Here is a 20,504-nt window from a genome sequence, read left to right as displayed (position 1 = left end):
TTGTGGCTTTCTGAAAAACAATAATTTTTTTACATTTAGGCACTCCTGCAATCATCACACTTTTTCTGTAACAACTGACCCCGGCCCCTCATCAGAGAAGGGAAAAGTTATGTGGCTCTCACAGGAAAAAGTTTGGGGACCCCTGCTTTAACACATATTGCCAAAGGCAGAACAACGACCTATATGCCAATATATACCAATATTTTTTATTTCTATTAGAAAAATATTTCAGTAAAATGTTACACATTCTTGTGCATTTGCCACTTATTTCCACATTTAACATTGAGGCTTTGGGCCTCTTTTGACCTCGTTGTGACTTCTGATTAAACAAACTCGATGCCAATCAAAACGTTTGTTCTTCTTTTTCCCCAAATTAGAATCGATGAGAGAATCGATAAAGAATCGAATCGTTAAGCAATATCGATAATGGAATCGGAATCGTAAAAATCGTATCAATTCCGATCCCTATTAGCTATAACTAATAAAAAGAAAAAACAAGCTATCTTCATCCTTCTGTTGTAAGTTTATCACTAGTTGACATCCAATCCATCTGAACTGGGAGGGTGGCAGCGAATGCCTCCCACTTCAAATGACCCCTCCCACTTCTATGGCCGTCAGTGGCAGCCAATGCCAAGAGACAAGGTAATTTTGGGTCATTTCAGGTTACCTGCTGATTTTCAGTCATTTCATGTTGATTTTGGGACATTTTATGGGCCACATCCTGTTGTATTTTGGGTTACGGAACTGGAAGTTACCCGGTTATAAATAGGCAATGACGCAAACTCAACAGGAAGTCACCTGAAAATGCCCAGAAAATCGGAAAGCGTGACTGTGAAGGCTCTGGTTTCGAATGAACAAACGTTCATTCACCCTTCCCAGATTGTGCGTTGAGAGCTGTCAATGGCAGGCATAGAGTGAACTGTGATGCTATTATTGTGGAAGATTTTGGTAGCAACTTGTTGGTTGCCCATTTATTTATTTTTATTTTTTAAAATATTGACACCTTTTTAAAACAATATTTCAATTCTCAGCATGAGCATATCGATAACCTGGGATGCAAAGTATCACGATATATCACCATTTCCATATTTTGTCACACCCTTCGTATAGTATATGTAAAAATATGAGGCCATCATACATTGATACAGCCCTGATGTCGTCGCTTATCAACTTAAAAAGTATTTTAAAAGTATACAAATGTTAAAAGTGAGCATGCTTGACCATGTCACGTCAGTCAAGCAGAGGATGATGACATGCCGGTGATGCAACAAAAGGGGTGTGGCGCTTCGCGAGAATGTTTCATCATCCGGGCCACGCCCCCCTCTTATCTGCACCCCCTGTATAAATGTGTGTGTGTGCGTGTGCTGACGTTGGTGTCGGGGGGCAGATAAAAAGGCAAAGCGTGAAGAACACGAGGTGAAAGTTTAGATGACGACATGAGGGTGAGGACCATGAAGATGGCAGTGGCGGCGATGCTGTTGATGATGCTGAGCGGCGTTCGGGAGGCTTTGCCGGTTCAGGATGATGTCACTAGCCAGGTGAGGCACAATTCATGCCTGTCAACCTTTTAAAGGGTTGTCATCGGTCGCCATTGACTGGGCTAGTTCGTTCGTTCATTCGCCCCTCGCAGTCGAAATGGATTGGACGTCTAATTCCGTCAATGCGCTGCAAGATGAGTAAAATTGTTTTTCCAAGTATAAACATATAGAATATTGGTTTATCAAGTAAAATCCTCGAAGTAAAAAAAATCCCTTTGGGGCAAATTTTGTTATACTATTAAAATCCAGTGAATCATTGTTAATTTGTTATAAAGCCTCTGATCAATTAGATAGAGGGCGTATTTCTCATTTCTCACCAATATGAACCTAATTAATTGATAAGCTAAATAATTAATGTAAAACAAATCTGTATTGATTTATGCTAACTTTCACACTGCAAATTTGTAACATCTTAATCTGATAATTTTTCTTTGGTCGAATAATTTTCTCAATCTTGTTTTGAGTGTTAAAGGTTAGTTAACAGATTAATACGTCAGATTCTTCCACTTTAAGTAAATATTACTATTTGTTCTTGTTAAGCCCATACATCTAAAAGTGCTTTTCTTTCAAATAATGTTTTGAACAATATTCCTGAATTTAGAACATTTCTTTTTTTCGTTTTTTAAAAGATTAAATATACAAACATTTTGCTTAAAATAAGTCTGTTAAGCTTATTTTCAGCTAGTTATCTTTTTTCAAGAAATCTGAGTAAAATTTACTTGAAGCACTGGCAGATCATTTCACCTATTTCTATTAGATTTACGATGAAAACAAGGGAATTTAATCTTTTTTTTTTTTAGTTTTAAGGAGGTGTGTTTTTGCAGCGCATATGTATTGGTTCAGGTGATACACCGTTCGATTTAAACCGTCATTTTCAAAGACTATTAAAGAAACATTTTGAAAACTTCAAGAATAAACGTCCGGATTTTATTAGCAAATTTAAATTGCAATATTTGAACACAAATTGTATTAACATACACAAGAAATACAAACTTGTTAATCATCTCTTAACTATCCAGGAATGCAAAAAATAAATAAACATTGGTCTTGATTCCAGTCAAAATTGTGTAAATAAATATCACAAAAAATTTCTTAGTCAGGGAATAACAAAAATAAATAAAAATGGAGCCTTCCTTCAGGTAAAACACTACAGCTTTTGTCCACAAGCACAGTCAAACGCAACAAAAAATGAAAGCTCCTTTGGGCTGCTTAAGACCACATAAATAAAATAAAAGTGAAAACTGGGGAAACGGGGATAGACCTTGGTTCATTTACATTTCTTGCAGTTTAATTAACATTAACAGTACTAAACATATACAGTGCCTTGCAAAAGTATTCGGCCACCATGAATCTTGCAACCTTTCGCCACATTTCAGGCTTTAAACATAAAGATATGAAATTTAATTTTTTTGTCAAGAATCAACAACAAGTGGGATACAATCGTGAAGCGGAACAACATTTATTGGATATTTTAAACTTTTTTAACAAATAAAAAACTGAAAAGTGGGGCGTGCAATATTATTCGGCCCCTTTACTTTCAGTGCAGCAAACTCACTCCAGAAGTTCAGTGAGGATCTCTGAATGATCCAATGTTGTCCTAAATGACCGATGATGAAAAATAGAATCTAAATGTGTGTAATCAAGTCTCCGTATAAATGCACCTGCTCTGTGATAGTCCCAGGGTTCTGTTTAAAGTGCAGAGAGCATTATGAAAACCAAGGAACACACCAGGCAGGTCCGAGATACTGTTGTGGAGAAGTTTAAAGCCGGCTTTGGATACAAAAAGATTTCCCAAGCTTTAAACATCTCAAGGAGCACTGTGCAAGCCATCATATTGAAATGGAAGGAGCATCAGAAAATGTAAATGTAAATCTACCAAGACCCGGCCGTCCTTCCAAACTTTCTTCTCAAACAAGGAGAAAACTGATCAGAGATGCAGCCAAGAGGCCCATGATCACTCTGGATGAACTGCAGAGATCTACAGCTGAGGTGGGAGAGTCTGTCCATAGGACAACAATCAGTCGTACACTGCACAAATCTGGCCTTTATGGAAGAGTGGCAAGAAGAAAGCCATTTGTCAAAGATACCCATAAAAAGTCTCTTTTAAAGTTTGCCACAAGCCACCTGGGAGACACACCAAACATGTGGAAGAAGGTGCTCTGGTCAGATGAAACCAAAATTGAACTTTTTGGCCACAATGCAAAACGATATGTTTGGCGTAAAAGCAAAACAGCTCATCACCCTGAACACACCATCCCCACTGTCAAACATGGTGGTGGCAGCATCATGGTTTGAGCCTGCTTTTCTTCAGCAGGGACAGGGAAGATGGTTAAAATTGACGGGAAGATGGATGCAGCCAAATACAGGAACATTCTGGAAGAAAACCTGTTGGTATCTGCACAAGACCTGAGACTGGGACAGAGATTTATCTTCCAACAGGACAATGATCCAAAACATAAAGCCAAATCTACAATGGAATGGTTCAAAAATAAACGTATCCAGGTGTTAGAATGGCCAAGTCAAAGTCCAGACCTGAATCCAATCGAGAATCTGTGGAAAGAGCTGAAGACTGCTGTTCACAAACACTCTCCATCCAACCTCACTGAGCTCGAGCTGTTTTGCAAAGAAGAATGGGCAAGAATGTCAGTCTCTCGATGTGCAAAACTGATAGAAACATACCCCAAGCGACTTGCAGCTGTAATTGGAGCAAAAGGTGGCGCTACAAAGTATTAACGCGAGGGGGCCGAATAATATTGCACGCCCCACTTTTCAGTTTTTTATTTGTTAAAAAAGTTTAAATTATCCAATAAATTTTGTTCCACTTCACGATTGTGTCCCACTTGTTGTTGATTCTTGACAAAAAATTAAAATGTTATATCTTTATGTTTGAAGCCTGAAATGTGGCGAAAGGTTGCAAGGTTCAAGGGGGCCGAATACTTTTGCAAGGCACTGTAAGAGGATATTTCTCTCAAAGCAGCTTCTTCCTCAAGTTCGAGAGATTCACACATATTAATGTTATGCTAACTTTGATGCAGGTCGGACTTTCAGTGGCAAAATTAGTGGTGTGTTCTCCACCTCCACAACATTGACGACGTCTTTTTACATCACTTACAGTGTCTGCTGCTGGCGGAAAATAACTTCTAATATCGCTCTTCTTCAAAGGGGGCGGAGGAGGCGACATTGTTGCATTTCTGTGACTGCGTGTGTGTTTCCCGGGGGAGGGGGGGTTCAAGTCATCAGCGAATCAAACGTGCGTTTGAGGACAAAAAATGGACTAGCACACTCAGCAAGTGAAAAGAGGTCGATGTAAGTCTGAACATAATTAAAGTACTGTAATTCACTTAATAATGGTAGTGTCAATTCTTTCCTTACAACATATGAGAAGACAATCTAAATGACCTATATAACTGAAGTCATTATATAATGCAAATAAGGTTGCTTAAAAGTTGGTGGGGACAATTTGAGCTTCCTGAAAAGTTGCTAGTGTTATGTCCCTACCGTCCCTATGCAAACCTACGCCCTTGAATTAGATCGTTTTAATTCAGTCCTTCCCTTAGTTTTTATTAAAATGAGTTGATAATAAGAAAAATATCACCATAATTGATAATTTATTTTGGATCATGTAGGCCATATTTGAATACCAAATATTAACCCCTTGACGCCTGTCTCGATTCTTGGTTAAAAGCAACAACAACAACAACAAAAAGTGCAGTTAGCTTTTATTTTATGTAAATATGTCAAAGTACGATGCTAGTCTGTTAGTCAATGTAGTGGCCGCCATATGTAAACAAAGATTTTCTTGTGAAAATTCTTATGAATAAATGCTTAAATCCCTGAATTCTTTATAGATATGGACGTAAAACAGCCTCGATTCTTGGTTAAAAGCAACAACAACAAAAACGTGCAGTTAGCATTTATTTTACGTAAATATGTCGAAGAATTATACTAGTCCGTAGCGGTTAATTTCTCCCATTGATTTTTTTTCACAAGGTTCCAAAATGCATGCATGGTATAAAAAATAGAATCATTACCTTGAATTTTCGAACAAATCACTCCTGAGACAATCCGTCCTGTTTGTATGCGGTACAGCTTTTGTACTTTTGCAACCTAAATCCGGCGTTGGATCGCTAAATGTGTTGACTAACTGCGACCGACTGCGAATAACTGAAGCGGACAGTAGAACGGCCCCCTACTTGAAGGCGTTGTTCAATGGCTGACGGGTGTGACCTGTCAATACAATTATGAAGTCTATGGTTTTATCTGATTAATTGATGGAGCCCTAATGTGGACGCCAGGTTTGCTGAGGTTATGTTTTTTAATTACCAAAAATAAACAGTGGCTGACCTCTAACCCTTTTTTCTCCAGGGCTCGACAACCCGACGCAGTTCTGTGCCTTCGCCTCGGACATCTTGGCTAATGTTGAGTGAAAACGCTCGCGCCGGATATAGCAGAAGCACCAAGGTGGTCCGTCTGACAATTGGAGTCCAATTGGGGTCCAGTTGACCTATCGCAAAGCCTCGCCCCCTTGTAAAACTTGGTCAAACCAAGGCTCTGTCAAATTCTCTCATTGCTAGTGATTGACTAAACGAACGATTTATGGATGATGGCAAGAGTTCAAATTTCTGAATTTGCACTACCAAAGCTGGCAATAGACCTGTTTAGTTAATTTTTAAATGAATTTTGTCGCAAAGCAAACGGAGAGGGTATACAGTGGAACAGTCTGCCCATGTTAATAAACTTTACAGAGAGCAGACTATTATTGTAATCGAGGCGAAATGCTACCACTCACAACTTAAAAACGAGAAACAACACTGGCCAAATATCTATGTAGCTATAAAGTTAGCTACGTTATGTCATGTGTTCTGTCAGATCTTTCTCCCGAAGCTTTTGTGGCGATGAATAAGCATTCTTTTACATTCAGTTGGATTTTCAATATTTTCCAGAGGTGCTAAATAAACAACTTACATCAGAAACATACATGTGCAAATATGAATGCGACGTAAATAAATGCTCAACGTAGCGGCGTGCATTCGAGTTGACGGCAGCCAAATGCTAGGTGTGTGTGTGAGGAGAACTTTCCTTCCTGTGCGTCCGTAACCAACATGAATGCGACGTGGATAAATGCTAAACGTCGTGGTATGCATTCTAGTTAACCGCAGCCAAATGCTAGGTATGTGCGTGAGTATAACTTTCCTTCGTGTGCGTCCGTGACCAAACATAAGTACGGTACATCTTCCTTTTTTCAATAGAACGTTTTTGGTGTTTACTTTAGACTTCATGTGCTGGGGTCATGACAGCTTAAATTATATTTTATTCTTTTTGTGCCGTGACAGGCAAGAAAACTATTAGGCAGAAACATTACTAGTTAGGGGTACGTTTTTACTGCATGCTATCAAATATTATTATTAATATTTTTTTTACAAATCGATCATTAAGTTACTTCTGAGCAAGCATAAGTGTCCTTGAGTGACTGTCTTGACTAGGAGTGGGAACCTCTTGATACCTCACGATACGATTTGCGATACAAAGCTTACGATAACGATGATCTCAGGATATGCCGATACAACGATTATCGATACATTGGTCAGGAAATCATCCGAAGATATTCTACATAACAACTAATAATCTGAAAAACGAGCTTCTGTTGTGAGTTTATCACTAGTAGACATTCAATCCATTTGAAATGGGAGAGTTCATTCGCTGCCATCCCTCCCACTTCAAACAGATTGAACGTCTATAGACCCTACCCACGTGACGTCACAACTCCGCTCTCCTGACTGGTGCCGCCCACTTGTCCGTCAACACATCGTGTTGACCTGTTACGGCTACGTACATTCCTCCTATTTACGGCGTGTTTTTCTGCTCGTTAACATTAATAATCAAAATGGTGAAGGCGTGTGTGGCGGTCGGTTGCAATAACAGAGAAGATAGACGGAGAGACTTGAAGTTCTACCGGATTCCGAGAGACACGGAGAGGAGAGAGCGAGATGGGCTGCTGCAATTCGACGAGAAAACTGGGCTCCAAACGATTACCACAGATTATGTAGTAGTCATTTTATATCTGGTAAGATGCATTTAATATATATTTAGAGGGTTTTGGGCTGACAACCACAATAAGATCATTGCTAGGCTAATCGCCGACAACATACACGTATGTATGTATTGAGAGTGCTATCGCTAATCCATATAAACATTAAAAGCCCTAGCTCCATTGACAAATGACATGAAATACATTAGACTTGACAGTGGATGTTAGCAAGAAAAAAAGATTTTGAATTGAAAATTTCGTAACTCACCTTCCGAGCACAAGATTCCTGCCGAATTTTCGTGTACGAGGACCTGTTTCACCCAACCAGCAACGTAGCATTTATACGCCTCCAAGCTCTTAAAGTTTTTCAAACTTTCGTGAGAATAGTCTGATTTTGTGTGGACAAGATAGTTGTAAATATCAGGGTCAGGCAGAGACGGCGAAGGCAGCCGGTCAAAAATAATCGATTTAGGCATCAAATATGGATCTGGCGACTGTATAGAACGAAGCTTTTCCACATAACGCCTTTTATGCAACACATCCAGTGAGTTTACGGCATCAGAAAGCACCGGGTCTTCCATGAAATGCATTTTAAATTCCTCGATCAATTGAAAACAATGCTAATACAGAGACAAAATGACGGACAAGTGGGCGGAACCACACAGCGAGCACGTGGTTTTATGACGTCGGTGGGTAGGGTCTATAGCCATCAGTGGCAGCCAATGCCAGGCAATGAGGTAATTTTGGAGCATTTCAGATCATAACTGTGTTGATTTTCAGTCAATTCCTGTTGATTTTGGGGCGTTTTATGAGACATTTCCTGTGGATTTTGGGTTACCGAACAGGAAGTGACCCAGGAATCACCCAAATGAATAGGCAGTGACTCAACAGGAAGTGACCTGTAAATGCCCTAAAATGAACAGAAAGTGACCTGTAAATGGCCTCAAAATCGGAAACAGTGACTGTGTTTCGAATGAATAAACGTTCATTCGTCCCTCCGAGGCTAAATGGATTGGGCGTCGACCACCATCAATGGTAGCCATAGAGTTAACTCGGACACTATTATTGTGGAGGATTTTGGTAGCAACATGTTGGTTCCTTTTTTTTTTTTTAAACATTGATACATTTTTAAAACGATATCTCGATTCTTGGCAGGAGCATATCGATAACCTTATGAGATACAAAGTATCACGATATAGCACCATTTCGACATTTTGCCACACCCCTAGCTTTGACATTCAGTTGTTTATGTGGTGGACAACAGAGCCCTATCCATAATCCCCCCCCCCCAATCTTCCAGGGTACCTGTTGTCGGAAGTAAACCACCGGGTTTTTGCTATTTTAAAGTTAGAAAAAAGATGTTTTAAGTCACAACCACATAGCATTTCTACTCAACTCTACGGCTAGGTGACACACCTTTGTGTTTTGGGGGCATGGTTTTGAGATAGGTCCATTGAGGCCCTTTATTTGATGATGGCAGCCCTTGATGTTATGATAGTGATGTCATTCGTTTCTCTAGGGACCCCCAAGACCCCGTGGCCTCCGCCGGCATCCGCAGCAGCTCCTGGACATGCCTCGCACCACTGCAGGTAGATAAACAAGCAAGTGTTCCAAACTACAGCCTGGTTTTTATGAAAGCAAATGATGAAAATATCATTGAATATGGCCTGCACAAGAAGCTTGAGTTCAGCCTACATTCTGTTGCACTTCTCAGCTTTAACTCTAGATGGAGATTTTAGAACTTTAGAACTTAAACAATGCTTCTTCATGAGCTCAGAGGTCAAAACTTGAGATGTTTAAATCAATGTAGGAAACTACAATTTCAGTATTTGTTTTACATGAGTAATCTGACTAGAGATGTCCCGATCGATCGGCATCGATCGGGTCCGATGACGTCATTTTCAAAGTAACGGAATCGGCAAAAAAATATCGGACATGCCTTTTATATATATATATATATATATATATATATATATATATATATATATATATTTATTTTTATTTTTTTTATTAAATCGTTTTCTAATTGTATTTAACGTTACAGACATAATATGTTACACTTATCCAGAGTCTTTAGTTTAGGCTTAAGGTAGGGTTATCAAATTTATCCCGATAACGGCGTAATTAAGTTTTTAAAAAATGTATCACGTTAAAATATTTAACGCATTTAATGAATGCGCTGCACGACCCACTCACGCATTGTCGTGCTCAATCTGTAATGGCGCCGTTTTACCTATATAGAGAGCTAAAAGGCAGCGTAAAATGAGTAGAGTGAATTTTGGCATTTTATTTCCCAACGCAGAGAAGATATATCAATTGGTAGCACTAAGCACAGTCATGGTTGCACTTCCCATCATGCATTTGGGCATAGCTACAGTATCATTTACTGAAAGCTCAACAAATACACTAGATGGCAATATTTAGTCACAATATACAAAGTCACATTTATCCTTTAAGAATTACAAGTCTTTCTATCCGTGGATCCCTCTCACAGAAAGAATGTTAATAATGTAAATGCCATCTTGAGGATTTATTGTCATAATAAACAAATACAGTACTTATGTACTGTATTTTGAATGTATATATTCATCTGAGTTTTATTCATTTTTTTCTTAATGCATTGCCAAAATGTATATGATTGGGAAAAATTATCGGGAATGATGGAATTGAATCGGGAGCAACAAAAAAAAAGCAATGGGATCGGGAAATATCGGAATCGGCAGATACTCAAACTAAAACGATCGGGATCGGATCGGGAGCAAAAAAACATGATAGGAACAACCCTAAATCTTACATAAAAAAATACTAATCCATTGTGATATACAGTGGTACCTCTACTTAGGAACGTCTCTACATACAGAATTTTCAGGTTAAGCCACGCCTCTACGGGTAAATATTGCCTCATGTTAAGAAAGAAATTTCAGGATACATAAGGTAAAAATACAGTATGGCTTTTACTCGCAGCTCCCAGAGTTTACAGAACGTAGCATACTTCTAGCTGCTCCGTCATTGGCTATTGCCTAGTATTCCTGGCATCCAATTGGCTAAGAGCGGCCTCTACTGTATGTGTATCCCAGCGTCCTCTTCATTCACCCTTCGTGTTCCGACAGCTTTGCATGAGTGTATTAACTTTTATTCTTTATTCTTGTATTTTTTACATGATGCACAACTCTGATTTCATGTGTATTGTGCAATACTCCAATTGTACATGTATATGTTACATGTTTTGATGCATTTTTATGCATTATCAAAAATTTATGTCTGAATTTTGGGGGGGCTTGAAACGGATTAGGGCATTTACGTGGAAAACGCGCCTCTACTTACAGAATTTTCAAGTTAAGAAATACTTCCAGAACCAATTAATTTCCTAGGTAGAGGTACCACTGTATTGGCATTTCAGTACTGTAAACAGAAATATATACAGTGGTACCTCGACATACGAACACCTTGACATACGATCCTTTCAACATCCGACGTAAAATTTAACTGCCTCGACATATGACGACATGCTCGAAATACTAAGATTTACAACAGCGTTGCAATTTCATAGTTTTTCAAGACGGCAGCACGGCGGATTTTCTTGTGAGAGAAATCAACATGGGTCCTAAGAAGGTCAGTGCAGGTGGTGAAAAAAGGAAAAGGGTGACGCTTACCATTGAAATTAGGATGGAAATGATAGAAAAATATGAGCGTGGTGTGCGTGTCAGTGAACTGGCTGAATATGTTGACAATCTCGACAGTTCTCCTCCGACTGCCGTTCGCCAGTCTTTATAAGTTAAGGTGACAATTATTATTTTGGTAACATCGGCAAAAAATGGTCAGCTTTGCCAGGTTTTTAATCCTTTATTTCAGAACTTGTGCAACACAACATGCCCACTGTCCTCAGCAGCTAAACAAATTGAAAGTAAAATGTCCTTTCTCATTCTGTCAAGTCAGCCACGCGATGCGTTCAGGTACACCACGCAAAACATATCCGCCACATTAGAACCCGATTCGTTACATTATCACAGGTGTTATGATCATTAGTATTACTATTATTATATTATTATTCCAATTCTTAATCGTAATTTATTTGTTTTGCTCTGTGTAATTGCTATTTGCAATAGTACCAGCAGCATTTATTAAGGATTTAGCGTAGCTTTTGGGCTGTGGAAGAATTCATCAAATTATAATGTATTCTTATGGGAAAATCCTGCTCGACATACGACCATTTCGACTTATAAACCAGGTCCTCGTACGGAATAAAATTGTATATAGCGGTACCACTGTACATTTATTGCAATATTCTTACACCTAATACCCAGGGGCGCCGTATAGGGGTGAAAAGGGATATTGATTCTAAGGGCCCATGCCCTGATGGGGCCCACAAAGAAAATTAAAACATTTAATCGTTTGCAAATTTAAATAGTTAATCATTATAATTTTAATAGGAATAAAACAAAGGTTTTCTTTTTCTTGTTTTTGGCAAAAAGTAAACACCCAGAGAGCATATGTATTTCCAGCCAACCACCGTATTTTCATTAAATGGCTTTGTCCGCCCTTCCTTCGATCAGACTGGGAGCAGCGGTGCGCATTTACACCAGTCAGTGACTCAGAGTGTGCGGTACTGCAGAAATGTTTTCAAAACAAAAATCGGGTTATCAAAAGAGGAAAGAAAAGACAGCAAAACAGGGGAGGTGTAGAAAAGGCCAACAGAATGTGACAAAGTACTTCACAAAGGAAGGTGTGTGTCTTGTGCCAGTGTAGTGCTGAAAATTAACCTGTTATCTTAGCCCACTCCAGCCCCATCTGGAACCTCGCGATGTCTATTACAAAGCTCCAAGGAGAGGTCCCAGCTCACTCTGTAAGCAATACGGGATTTTCCCGGCCTCAATGAGCCACAGTCACCTATTCAAAAACATGAATTAAAAATAATTACGACATTTTTTGGTATCCTACAGATGTTGAAAGTTGGTGTGGAAATGTTCTTTTTTAAAATCGGCTTGAATCCAGTTTGTCAAGAATTTATTGAATTTAGTTTGTCATCAGTTGAATTGAGTTTGTTAACAAGGGACCTCGCTTCGGAGCTGTAGCCTATAGTGGAGATCGCGAGTTTCCAAATGGGGCTAAGCCAACTCCATAATGAAATATTATAATTGTTTGATAGCTAGTGTTTGCTCCACTTTTAGCTTACATTTAATCAGTACAGCAGGCAAACTCTTAGCAAGCTCTTCATACTAAAACAGTTTTATACTGTATACAGTAATGTATACTGTAGTATAGTTAAGTTAAAACACAACATTTATTCAAAGTCATTCATTATGGTATTTGCTTTAAGAATATTTCTAATAGAAATATATTTAGATTGTAAAAGATGGCCTTTGTACATTTCTTATACAGTAGATGATACAGTGGGGCAAATAAGTATTTAGTCAACCACAAATTGCGCAAGTTCTCCTACTTGAAAAGATTAGAGAGGCCTGTAACTGTCAACATGGGTAAACCTAAACCATGAGAGACAGAATGTGGAAAAAAAAAACAGAAAATCCAATTGTTTGATTTGTAAATATATTTTTTTTGCAAATCATTGTGGAAAATAAGTATTTGGTCACCTACAAACAAGCAAGATTTCTGGTTGTCAAAGAGGTCTAACTTCTTCTAACGAGGTCTAACAAGAGCTAACGAGGCTCCACTCGTTACCTGTATTAATGGCACCTGTTTGAACTCATTATCGGTATAAAAGACACCTGTCCACAACCTCGGTCAGTAACACTTCAAACTCCACTATGGCCAAGACCAAAGAGCTGTCGAAGGACAGAGACAAAATTGTAGACCTGCACCAGGCTGGGAAGACTGAATCTGCAATAGGTAAAATGCTTGTTGTAAAGAAATCAACTGTTGGAGCAATTATTAGAAAATGGAAGCCATACAAGACCACTGAAAATCTCCCTCGATCTGGGGCTCCATGCAAGATCTCACCCCGTGGCGTCAAAATGATAACAAGAACGGTGAGCAAAACTCCCAGAACCACACGAGGGGACATAGTGAATGACCTACAGAGAGCTAGGACCACAGTAACAAATGCTACTATCAGTAACACATTGCACCGCCAGGGACTCAAATCCTGCACTGCCAGACGTGTCCCCCTGCTGAAGCCAGTACACGCCCAGGCCCGTCAGCGGTTTGCTAGAGAGCATTTGGATGATCCAGAAGAGGACTGGGAGAATGTGTTATGGTCAGATGAAACCAAAATAGAACTTTTTGGTAGAAACACAGGTTCTCGTGTTTGGAGGAGAAAGAATACTGAACTGCATCCGAAGAACACCATACCCACTGTGAAGCATGGGGGTGGAAACATCAGGCTTTGGGGCTGTTTTTCCTGCAAAGGGACCAGGACGACTGATCTGTGTAAAGGAAAGAATGAATGGGGGCATGTATCGAGAGATTTTGAGTGAAAATCTCCTTCTATCAGCAAGGGCATTGAAGATGAGACGTGGTCGTGTCTTTCAGCATGACAATGATCCCAAACACACAGCCAGGGCAACAAAGGAGTGGCTTTCTAAGAAGCATTTCAAGGTTCTGGAGTGGCCTAGCCAGTCTCCAGATCTCAACCCCATAGAAAATCTGTGGAGGGAGTTGAAAGCCCGTGTTGCCCAACGACAGCCCCAAAACATCACTGCTCTAGAGGAGATCTGCATGGAGGAATGGGCCAAAATACCAGCAACAGAGTTTGAAAAGCTTGTGAAGAGTTACAGAAAACGATTGGCCTCCGTTATTGCCAACAAAGGGTACATAACAAAGTATTGAGATGAACTTTTGGTATTGACCAAATACTTATTTTCCACCATGATTTGCAAATAAATTCTTTAAAAATCAAACAATGTGATTTTGTTTTTTTTTTCCATATTCTGTCTCTCATGGTTGAGGTTTACCCATGTTGACAATTAGCACAATGTAAGTACTCCTTGTTGTCTCCAGGCGCGTCCCAAGGTGTCTTATGCGCCCACGGCCCACCCCGAGTGTCCGCCTCATTCATGGGGCGCCTCCGCCGGCCGGTGGAAGTTGGCCATCACAGTCGGGTGGAGCTCCGCCCCTTCGCTCAGGTGACACCACGACCCGTGTCGATTCATGGCTCGGGTGCCCCTTGTGACCTCTGACCCTTCAGGGCTCGCCTCTGTTCCAACGCGGCCACGGCTTCGACAATTACGACGGACGCTACGTCGCCACGCTCGGCGGATTTTACCTGCTCGGTGCCCGACTGAGACTGCGTCAGTCACGTGACGGGTGATGTTGTCGTAACGGCGGGCGTATGCGTGATGACGTATGTATGCGCAGAGTCGGTGGATAGCGATGAGGGGCCGTTGGATGGGAACGTGAGGGCTGGCATCTGCCTCAAGTCACTTTGTAACAGCAACAGGTGAGTAGTTTAAACGCGGCAATGTGGCAGCGTTGATGTCTGAGTGCTATGTGTGCGCCAGCTCCATAGAGTCGGTGGGCGTGGCCGGTGTGGGAGGAACCTTCAGCATCAGTCTGTCTGGAGCCCTTTTTTTACAGGTGGGTTAGCATCCCGCTAACACATGGAAACATGTATGAGGCTGGCCGATATGGCGTAAAAAAAAACTCACAAAGCCGCAATTTTTTTCCTCCTTCTTACTTTTTTAAAGAGGACCGTTAGAACAAAACATTAAAATTCTATTCATTTCTAATTGTATTCATTCATAAAAAATATTGCATATTAATAGTTCTACAGTAGTATGAAAAAAGTATCTGAACCTTTTGGAATTTCATTTCTGCATAAAATCACCATCAAATGTGATCTGATCTTTTTAAAATCACACAGATGAAAAAACAGTGTCTGCTTTAACTAGAACCACCCAAACATTTATTGGTTTTCATATTTTGATGAGGATAGAATGCAACCAATGACAGAAGGGGGGGAAATAAGTAAGTGAACCCTTTGCCAAAGGAAACTTAAATAGCAATTGAAACCAATTTCTACCCAAAAATTGGAGTCAGGTGTGTGTCCAATCACTGATGAGTGGTATAAAGCTGCTCTGCCCACTATAAAGCACACACCTGGTAAGAATTGTCTTGATGAGAAGCACTGTCTGATGTACATCATGGCTCGGTCAAAAGAGCTGTCTGAAGACCTGCGATCAAGGATTGTTGATTTGCATAAAGCTGGGAAAGAATACAAAACCATCTCTAAAAGTCTGGATGCTCATCAATCGGTAGTCAGAGAACTTGTCTACAAATGGAGAGAGTTTGGCACTGTTGCATCTCTCCCAAGGAGTGGCCGTCCACCAAAGATGACGCCAAGAGTTCAGCACAGAATACTCAGAGAGAATCCTAGAGCGTCTGCTAAAGACTTACAGAAATCACTGGCACAGTCCAATATCTCTGTGCACACATCAACTATGTGTAAAACCATGGCCTAGAGTGGTGTTCATGGGAGGACTCCACAGAGGAAGCCACTGCTGTCTAAACAAACATTGTTGCTCGTTTAATGTTCGCAAAAAGGCACTCCACAGTTTTGGCAAAATATTTTGTGGACTGATGAAACCAAAGTTGAATCGTTTTGGAGTAACACACGTCATTCATATGTGTAGAAAAATGGAACAGCTCACCAACATCAACACCTCATCCCCACCGTGCAGCATAGTGGAGGGGGCATCATGATTTGGGGCTGTTTTGCTACCTCAGAGCCTGTACAACTTCATCATCATTAATGGAAGAATGAATTCAAAAGTTTATCAGGATGTTTTGCTGGAAATCCTGGGGCCGGCTGTCAGACAGTCGAAGCTAAAAAGAGGATGGATGCTGCAACAAGACAATGATCCAAAGCACAGAAGTAAATCAACTTCAGAATGGTTTCAGAAGAACAAAATACACGTTCTGGAGTGGCCAAGTCAAAGTCCAGACTTGAACCCCATTGAGATGCTGTGGCATGACCTAAAGAGTGATTCATGCCAGACATCCCAGGAATCTGACTGAATTACAGCAGTTTTGTAGAGAAGAATGGGCCAAGATTAGTCCTGATCGATGTGCCAGACTAATCTGCTGCAGTGACGTGCGGTCAGGGGAGGCAGGTGAGGCAGAGCCTCACCTGTCATCATGACAAAAAAATAATTATAGCATCAAATTTATATTAATATTTGTCCATTGCTCTTTATGTAAGACTCATTTCAAAAAAATTTTATAGTCAACATTGCTGAATTTGCCTATTTCCTGTTCAAATAAAGAAATGAAACGAGAGGTGCGGCAGCAACGAGTAAAGCCTCACCTCCGAATGCGCAATCCATAACAAACTGGGTTGATACATGGAATTGGAGCGTGCTGGTTGCCGTACATCTGCATGTCGCCATTATAATGTTTCCAGATACGTATATTTGACCTGATTTTCCAAAGTCTGGCTAATGTCTTTAACCCTTAAAGTTTAATGTTTGTTAGCGACATATTTAGTTTTGCTGATTGGAAATAAAACCGCAGTGAAAAGCGCAGGTTGCAGCAGATAGTACTCTGCCGCACTGAACTAAAAGGTTTGCTTCAAACTACGGGACAGAAGATAACTCGCGCTTTTCAAACGGACTGGTACACCCGAAAAGACTGGCTATGTGGCTGTCCTTCGAAAAATCCCCTTTGCTGCTTTCCCTGCCTTTTCTTCTCAACTTGTGCCAATGTCTGGACTAACACGAGATATTGTGACATTAAAAAACTACCACGAAGCCTCAGCAAACATGAGAGCTCGACCACTCACATTCAAAGCCTGATTGCTTTAAAAACTTTTGGAAGCTCAAGGATCGATTTGGCTTTGACGAACAGCGGAAGCTCAACGGTAGCATCCACAATGCTAAGGTAAAGGAAAACCGAAAGAGTTTGAAAGACCTCATTAATGCAACCTGCATCCTAGCTAAACAGGAGTTAACATTTTGTGGTAACGATGAGCGTGTAAGCTCTTCTAACCATGGCATATACTGTATGTAGAACGATTACATGGTTTTGCTGAGAAAGATGAAAGGTTAGCTAGACATTCGGACACATCCACTGTGTTTTCTGGCTTGTCAAATAGAACACAGAACGATCTAATTGAAGCAATCCTCTCCATTGAGGCGGAGAGATTTTTTTTGAAGTAAAGGAAAATAAGGAGGACTTTTACAAAAAGGGCATAGGTTTGCATAGGGGGCATAACACTACCAACTTTTCAGGATGCTAAAATTGTCCCCACCAACGTTTAAGCAACCTTACCTTTTTTGCATGATATAATGTTCAGTTATATAGAGAATTTAGATCTTTCAATAGTTCCATATGTTGTAAGGATAGAATTGACCCGACCATTATTAAGTGAATTATTTTCATTATGTTTATGTTTGCTAATAAAAACCAGACATTTATTCAGGAAGTTTTCAAAATGTTTCTTTAGTATTTTTTGAAAACAAAGGTTTGAATCGAACAGTGTATCATCTGAACCAATGCACGTAAAAGTTATTATCAGTAGATAAGTATTTATTTTGCATTGATCATTTTGCCTATTAATTAATTAGGTTCATATACATGAGAAATGTGGCCCTTTGCCCCCTTCATCCAATCTGTTTGGTCTTATTAATGTCCCGTCCCCAGCAAAAAGTACCTACATGCAGGTTATGCTGTTATATCGTCCCTACGAATGTTGAGACCAAACCTATGCCCTTCCAAAGTAACGGCGGTTTTTGTGGTGAAGGACAGGCGCAAGACCACAAAAAGTTTTCATTTCAATCTTATAAATAAAAAAAAAAGAGCTTAGACTAAGAAAAATACAATAGAATATTTAAAAACTAAATTTTGGCCTTAAATAAAATATTCTTTGTTTTTCTTTTCACACTTTTTGTTTAGCAATCTGTAATAAATTGATTAAAGTATCAGAATTACAAGTTTTAAAAACAACTGAATATTTCACTAAAGGTCAGAATTGAATTCTGTGATTTTGTACACCACTCTATACTCTCATTTATGTTGCATGAATTATAGAATTGCGACGGCCAACACATTGAGGGTGTAGAGCAAATGCATGTTATTTTCTTACTTTTACGCATCGATAATATGTACCGTGTGTGCGTGTTTTGTGAAGAATGCTGATGAGATATGAAATAACCAGTAGCCAATTGAATGAGCTACCCTTTTTGGTTTATATATTTGGAAATCTGACACTAAAGGAGTCAGTGCCTCACCAACCATGAACCTCACCGCACGTCACTGATCTGCGGCAACAGGAAGCGTTTGGTTGAAGTTAGGGTTAGGAGTGCATCCTTCCTCCTGCCTGTTGTTAGCTGGGATAGGCTCCAGCACCCTCGTGAGGATAAGCGGTTCAGAACACGAATGAATGAATATTTTTAGAACGAGCCCCGCATAGTGTTTTGTTACACTTGGCTTTAAGGAATCTGGTCAAAAATTAAGCTTTGCTTGCATTTCAGGCCGGTGAGTATGCATCCGTCTACGTGGACAACAGCAGCAGCAGCAGTGTCCGCGTCATGCCCGACTCCTTCTTCTCCGCAATCCTGCTGGGAATTTAAACTTCACTTCTTGTTGAACTACCATTGTCACTTCCTTTGAATGACATTAGCTTCCTGTCCACACAATATTAAATATTTTAGAAAAGAAAAAACATTTTGGAACAAAAATGAAACATTTTCGACCAAAATGTGAAATTAATTATACATAGTTAATTAATTGTTAATTAATTATACTTTTTGAAACAAAACATTAACCATGTAACCAGTGACAAAAAATAGCAATTTTTGACTATTTCACCCTTTTTGGACAAAAATTAACCACTTTGAAACAAAAACTACACTTGCTCCAGTGCTTAATTTGTAAATCATCAGGTGCCGGAACGCAAAGTACGTATGACAGCGCAGGGATGACGAGACTGGCACAGGTCCCAGAACATACGCAGAAAATGGTGCTGAAAAAAACACGCAAATGCCCACTTGCCATGCTGTGGGACTTACAAGCCTCAATTTCAGATAATATCCATTGTATAAATGTTATGACAACAATTTAAAATTATTTAGGTTATACTCTGCACAGCACGGGCAATTGCCCACATAGCCACAGGTGGGACTTAGAGTACACAGTCAGCAATTAGTTTCTCAACAGGTCTAACTTGTAAAAGAAAAGAAAAAATCTGAGATTACAATAAATAACAAAAATCTCCCATTATTATTATGCATTATAATATCGGGTGGGTTTGAGGAAGCTCTCTGATTGGTCAGTTGCCGTGTATTAATCACGATATAACATGACTAAATGATTAATACATGGCGCGGGCCACATCACCAAATGTATCACTACGCCGTTATATTCGTGCCTTGAGTCTGTGGTTTACAAACATATTTATCCCTTAATTCATTATACTTCTATAGTAATGTATTCCAATAACACAGTTGTAATTATTGTATAGGCCCATGTAAGCAAATAAATTGAAAATAATTCAAAACTGTGTCGCCTACTTTATTGCATTAACGTAACATCAGCGAGGTTAAGTGTGAAGACCGCAGTTTGTTTACGGTTGCTAGGACAACATCGTTTAGAGTAACATTAGAGGCAAATGAACTACTTTCTGTGAAAGATGAAATCTATCAGAAAGCTTAAGTTTGACAGCAAATTAGCTCACATTATGAACACATTCTATGCTGATTCTAATGTTGTGGTCTGTTATATAATCGCAATCGTACACGTGATGCTGATGTTTAACGTCATTAGTGGTACAAGAGCGCCGGTAGTAAGTCTGCTTCACCTTGAACTGAGCTGCTGTCCAAACAGTTGTGCATCCTATCACCGACCTGCAGTGTTGGGCACGTTACTTTAAAAAAGTAATTAGTTACATTACTCACTACTTATTCCAAAAAGTAACAGAGTTTGTAACTGAATTACTCTATAGTAAAAGTAACTAGTTATCAGGGAAAGTAACTATTTCCGTTACT

The 20,504-nt window shown here is 39.7% G+C and overlaps 1 protein-coding gene across 1 annotated transcript; it reads left to right on the top strand.

Annotated features, from left to right (window-relative positions):
* The first annotated feature begins 1,186 nt into the window (after positions 1-1,186).
* si:ch1073-184j22.1 (erythroferrone) lies at positions 1,187-19,980 on the top strand. Its single transcript, XM_057857893.1, has 8 exons — positions 1,187-1,538; positions 5,904-5,999; positions 9,086-9,155; positions 14,524-14,648; positions 14,711-14,813; positions 14,881-14,962; positions 15,024-15,099; positions 18,993-19,980. The coding sequence occupies exons 1-8, from the start codon at positions 1,437-1,439 to the stop codon at positions 19,089-19,091; spliced, it is 753 nt and encodes a 250-aa protein (XP_057713876.1). The 5' UTR covers positions 1,187-1,436; the 3' UTR covers positions 19,092-19,980.
* Positions 19,981-20,504: the final 524 nt, after the last annotated feature.

The sequence above is a fragment of the Corythoichthys intestinalis genome, chromosome 14 (assembly GCF_030265065.1).
Source record: "Corythoichthys intestinalis isolate RoL2023-P3 chromosome 14, ASM3026506v1, whole genome shotgun sequence".
NCBI classification, from domain to species: Eukaryota; Metazoa; Chordata; class Actinopteri; order Syngnathiformes; family Syngnathidae; genus Corythoichthys; species Corythoichthys intestinalis.
This window is presented reverse-complemented; position numbering and strand designations above follow the sequence as displayed.

Excerpts from the sequence above, each read along its gene's own strand:
- si:ch1073-184j22.1 (XM_057857893.1), top strand. The coding sequence starts at position 1,437 with ATGAGGGTGAGGACCATGAAGATGGCAGTGGCGGCGATGCTGTTGATG. Across the intron at positions 14,814-14,880 it reads CGGTGCCCGACTGAGACTGC|AGTCGGTGGATAGCGATGAG; the intron begins GTCAGTCACGTG and ends ATGTATGCGCAG. Across the intron at positions 15,100-18,992 it reads CTGGAGCCCTTTTTTTACAG|GCCGGTGAGTATGCATCCGT; the intron begins GTGGGTTAGCAT and ends CTTGCATTTCAG.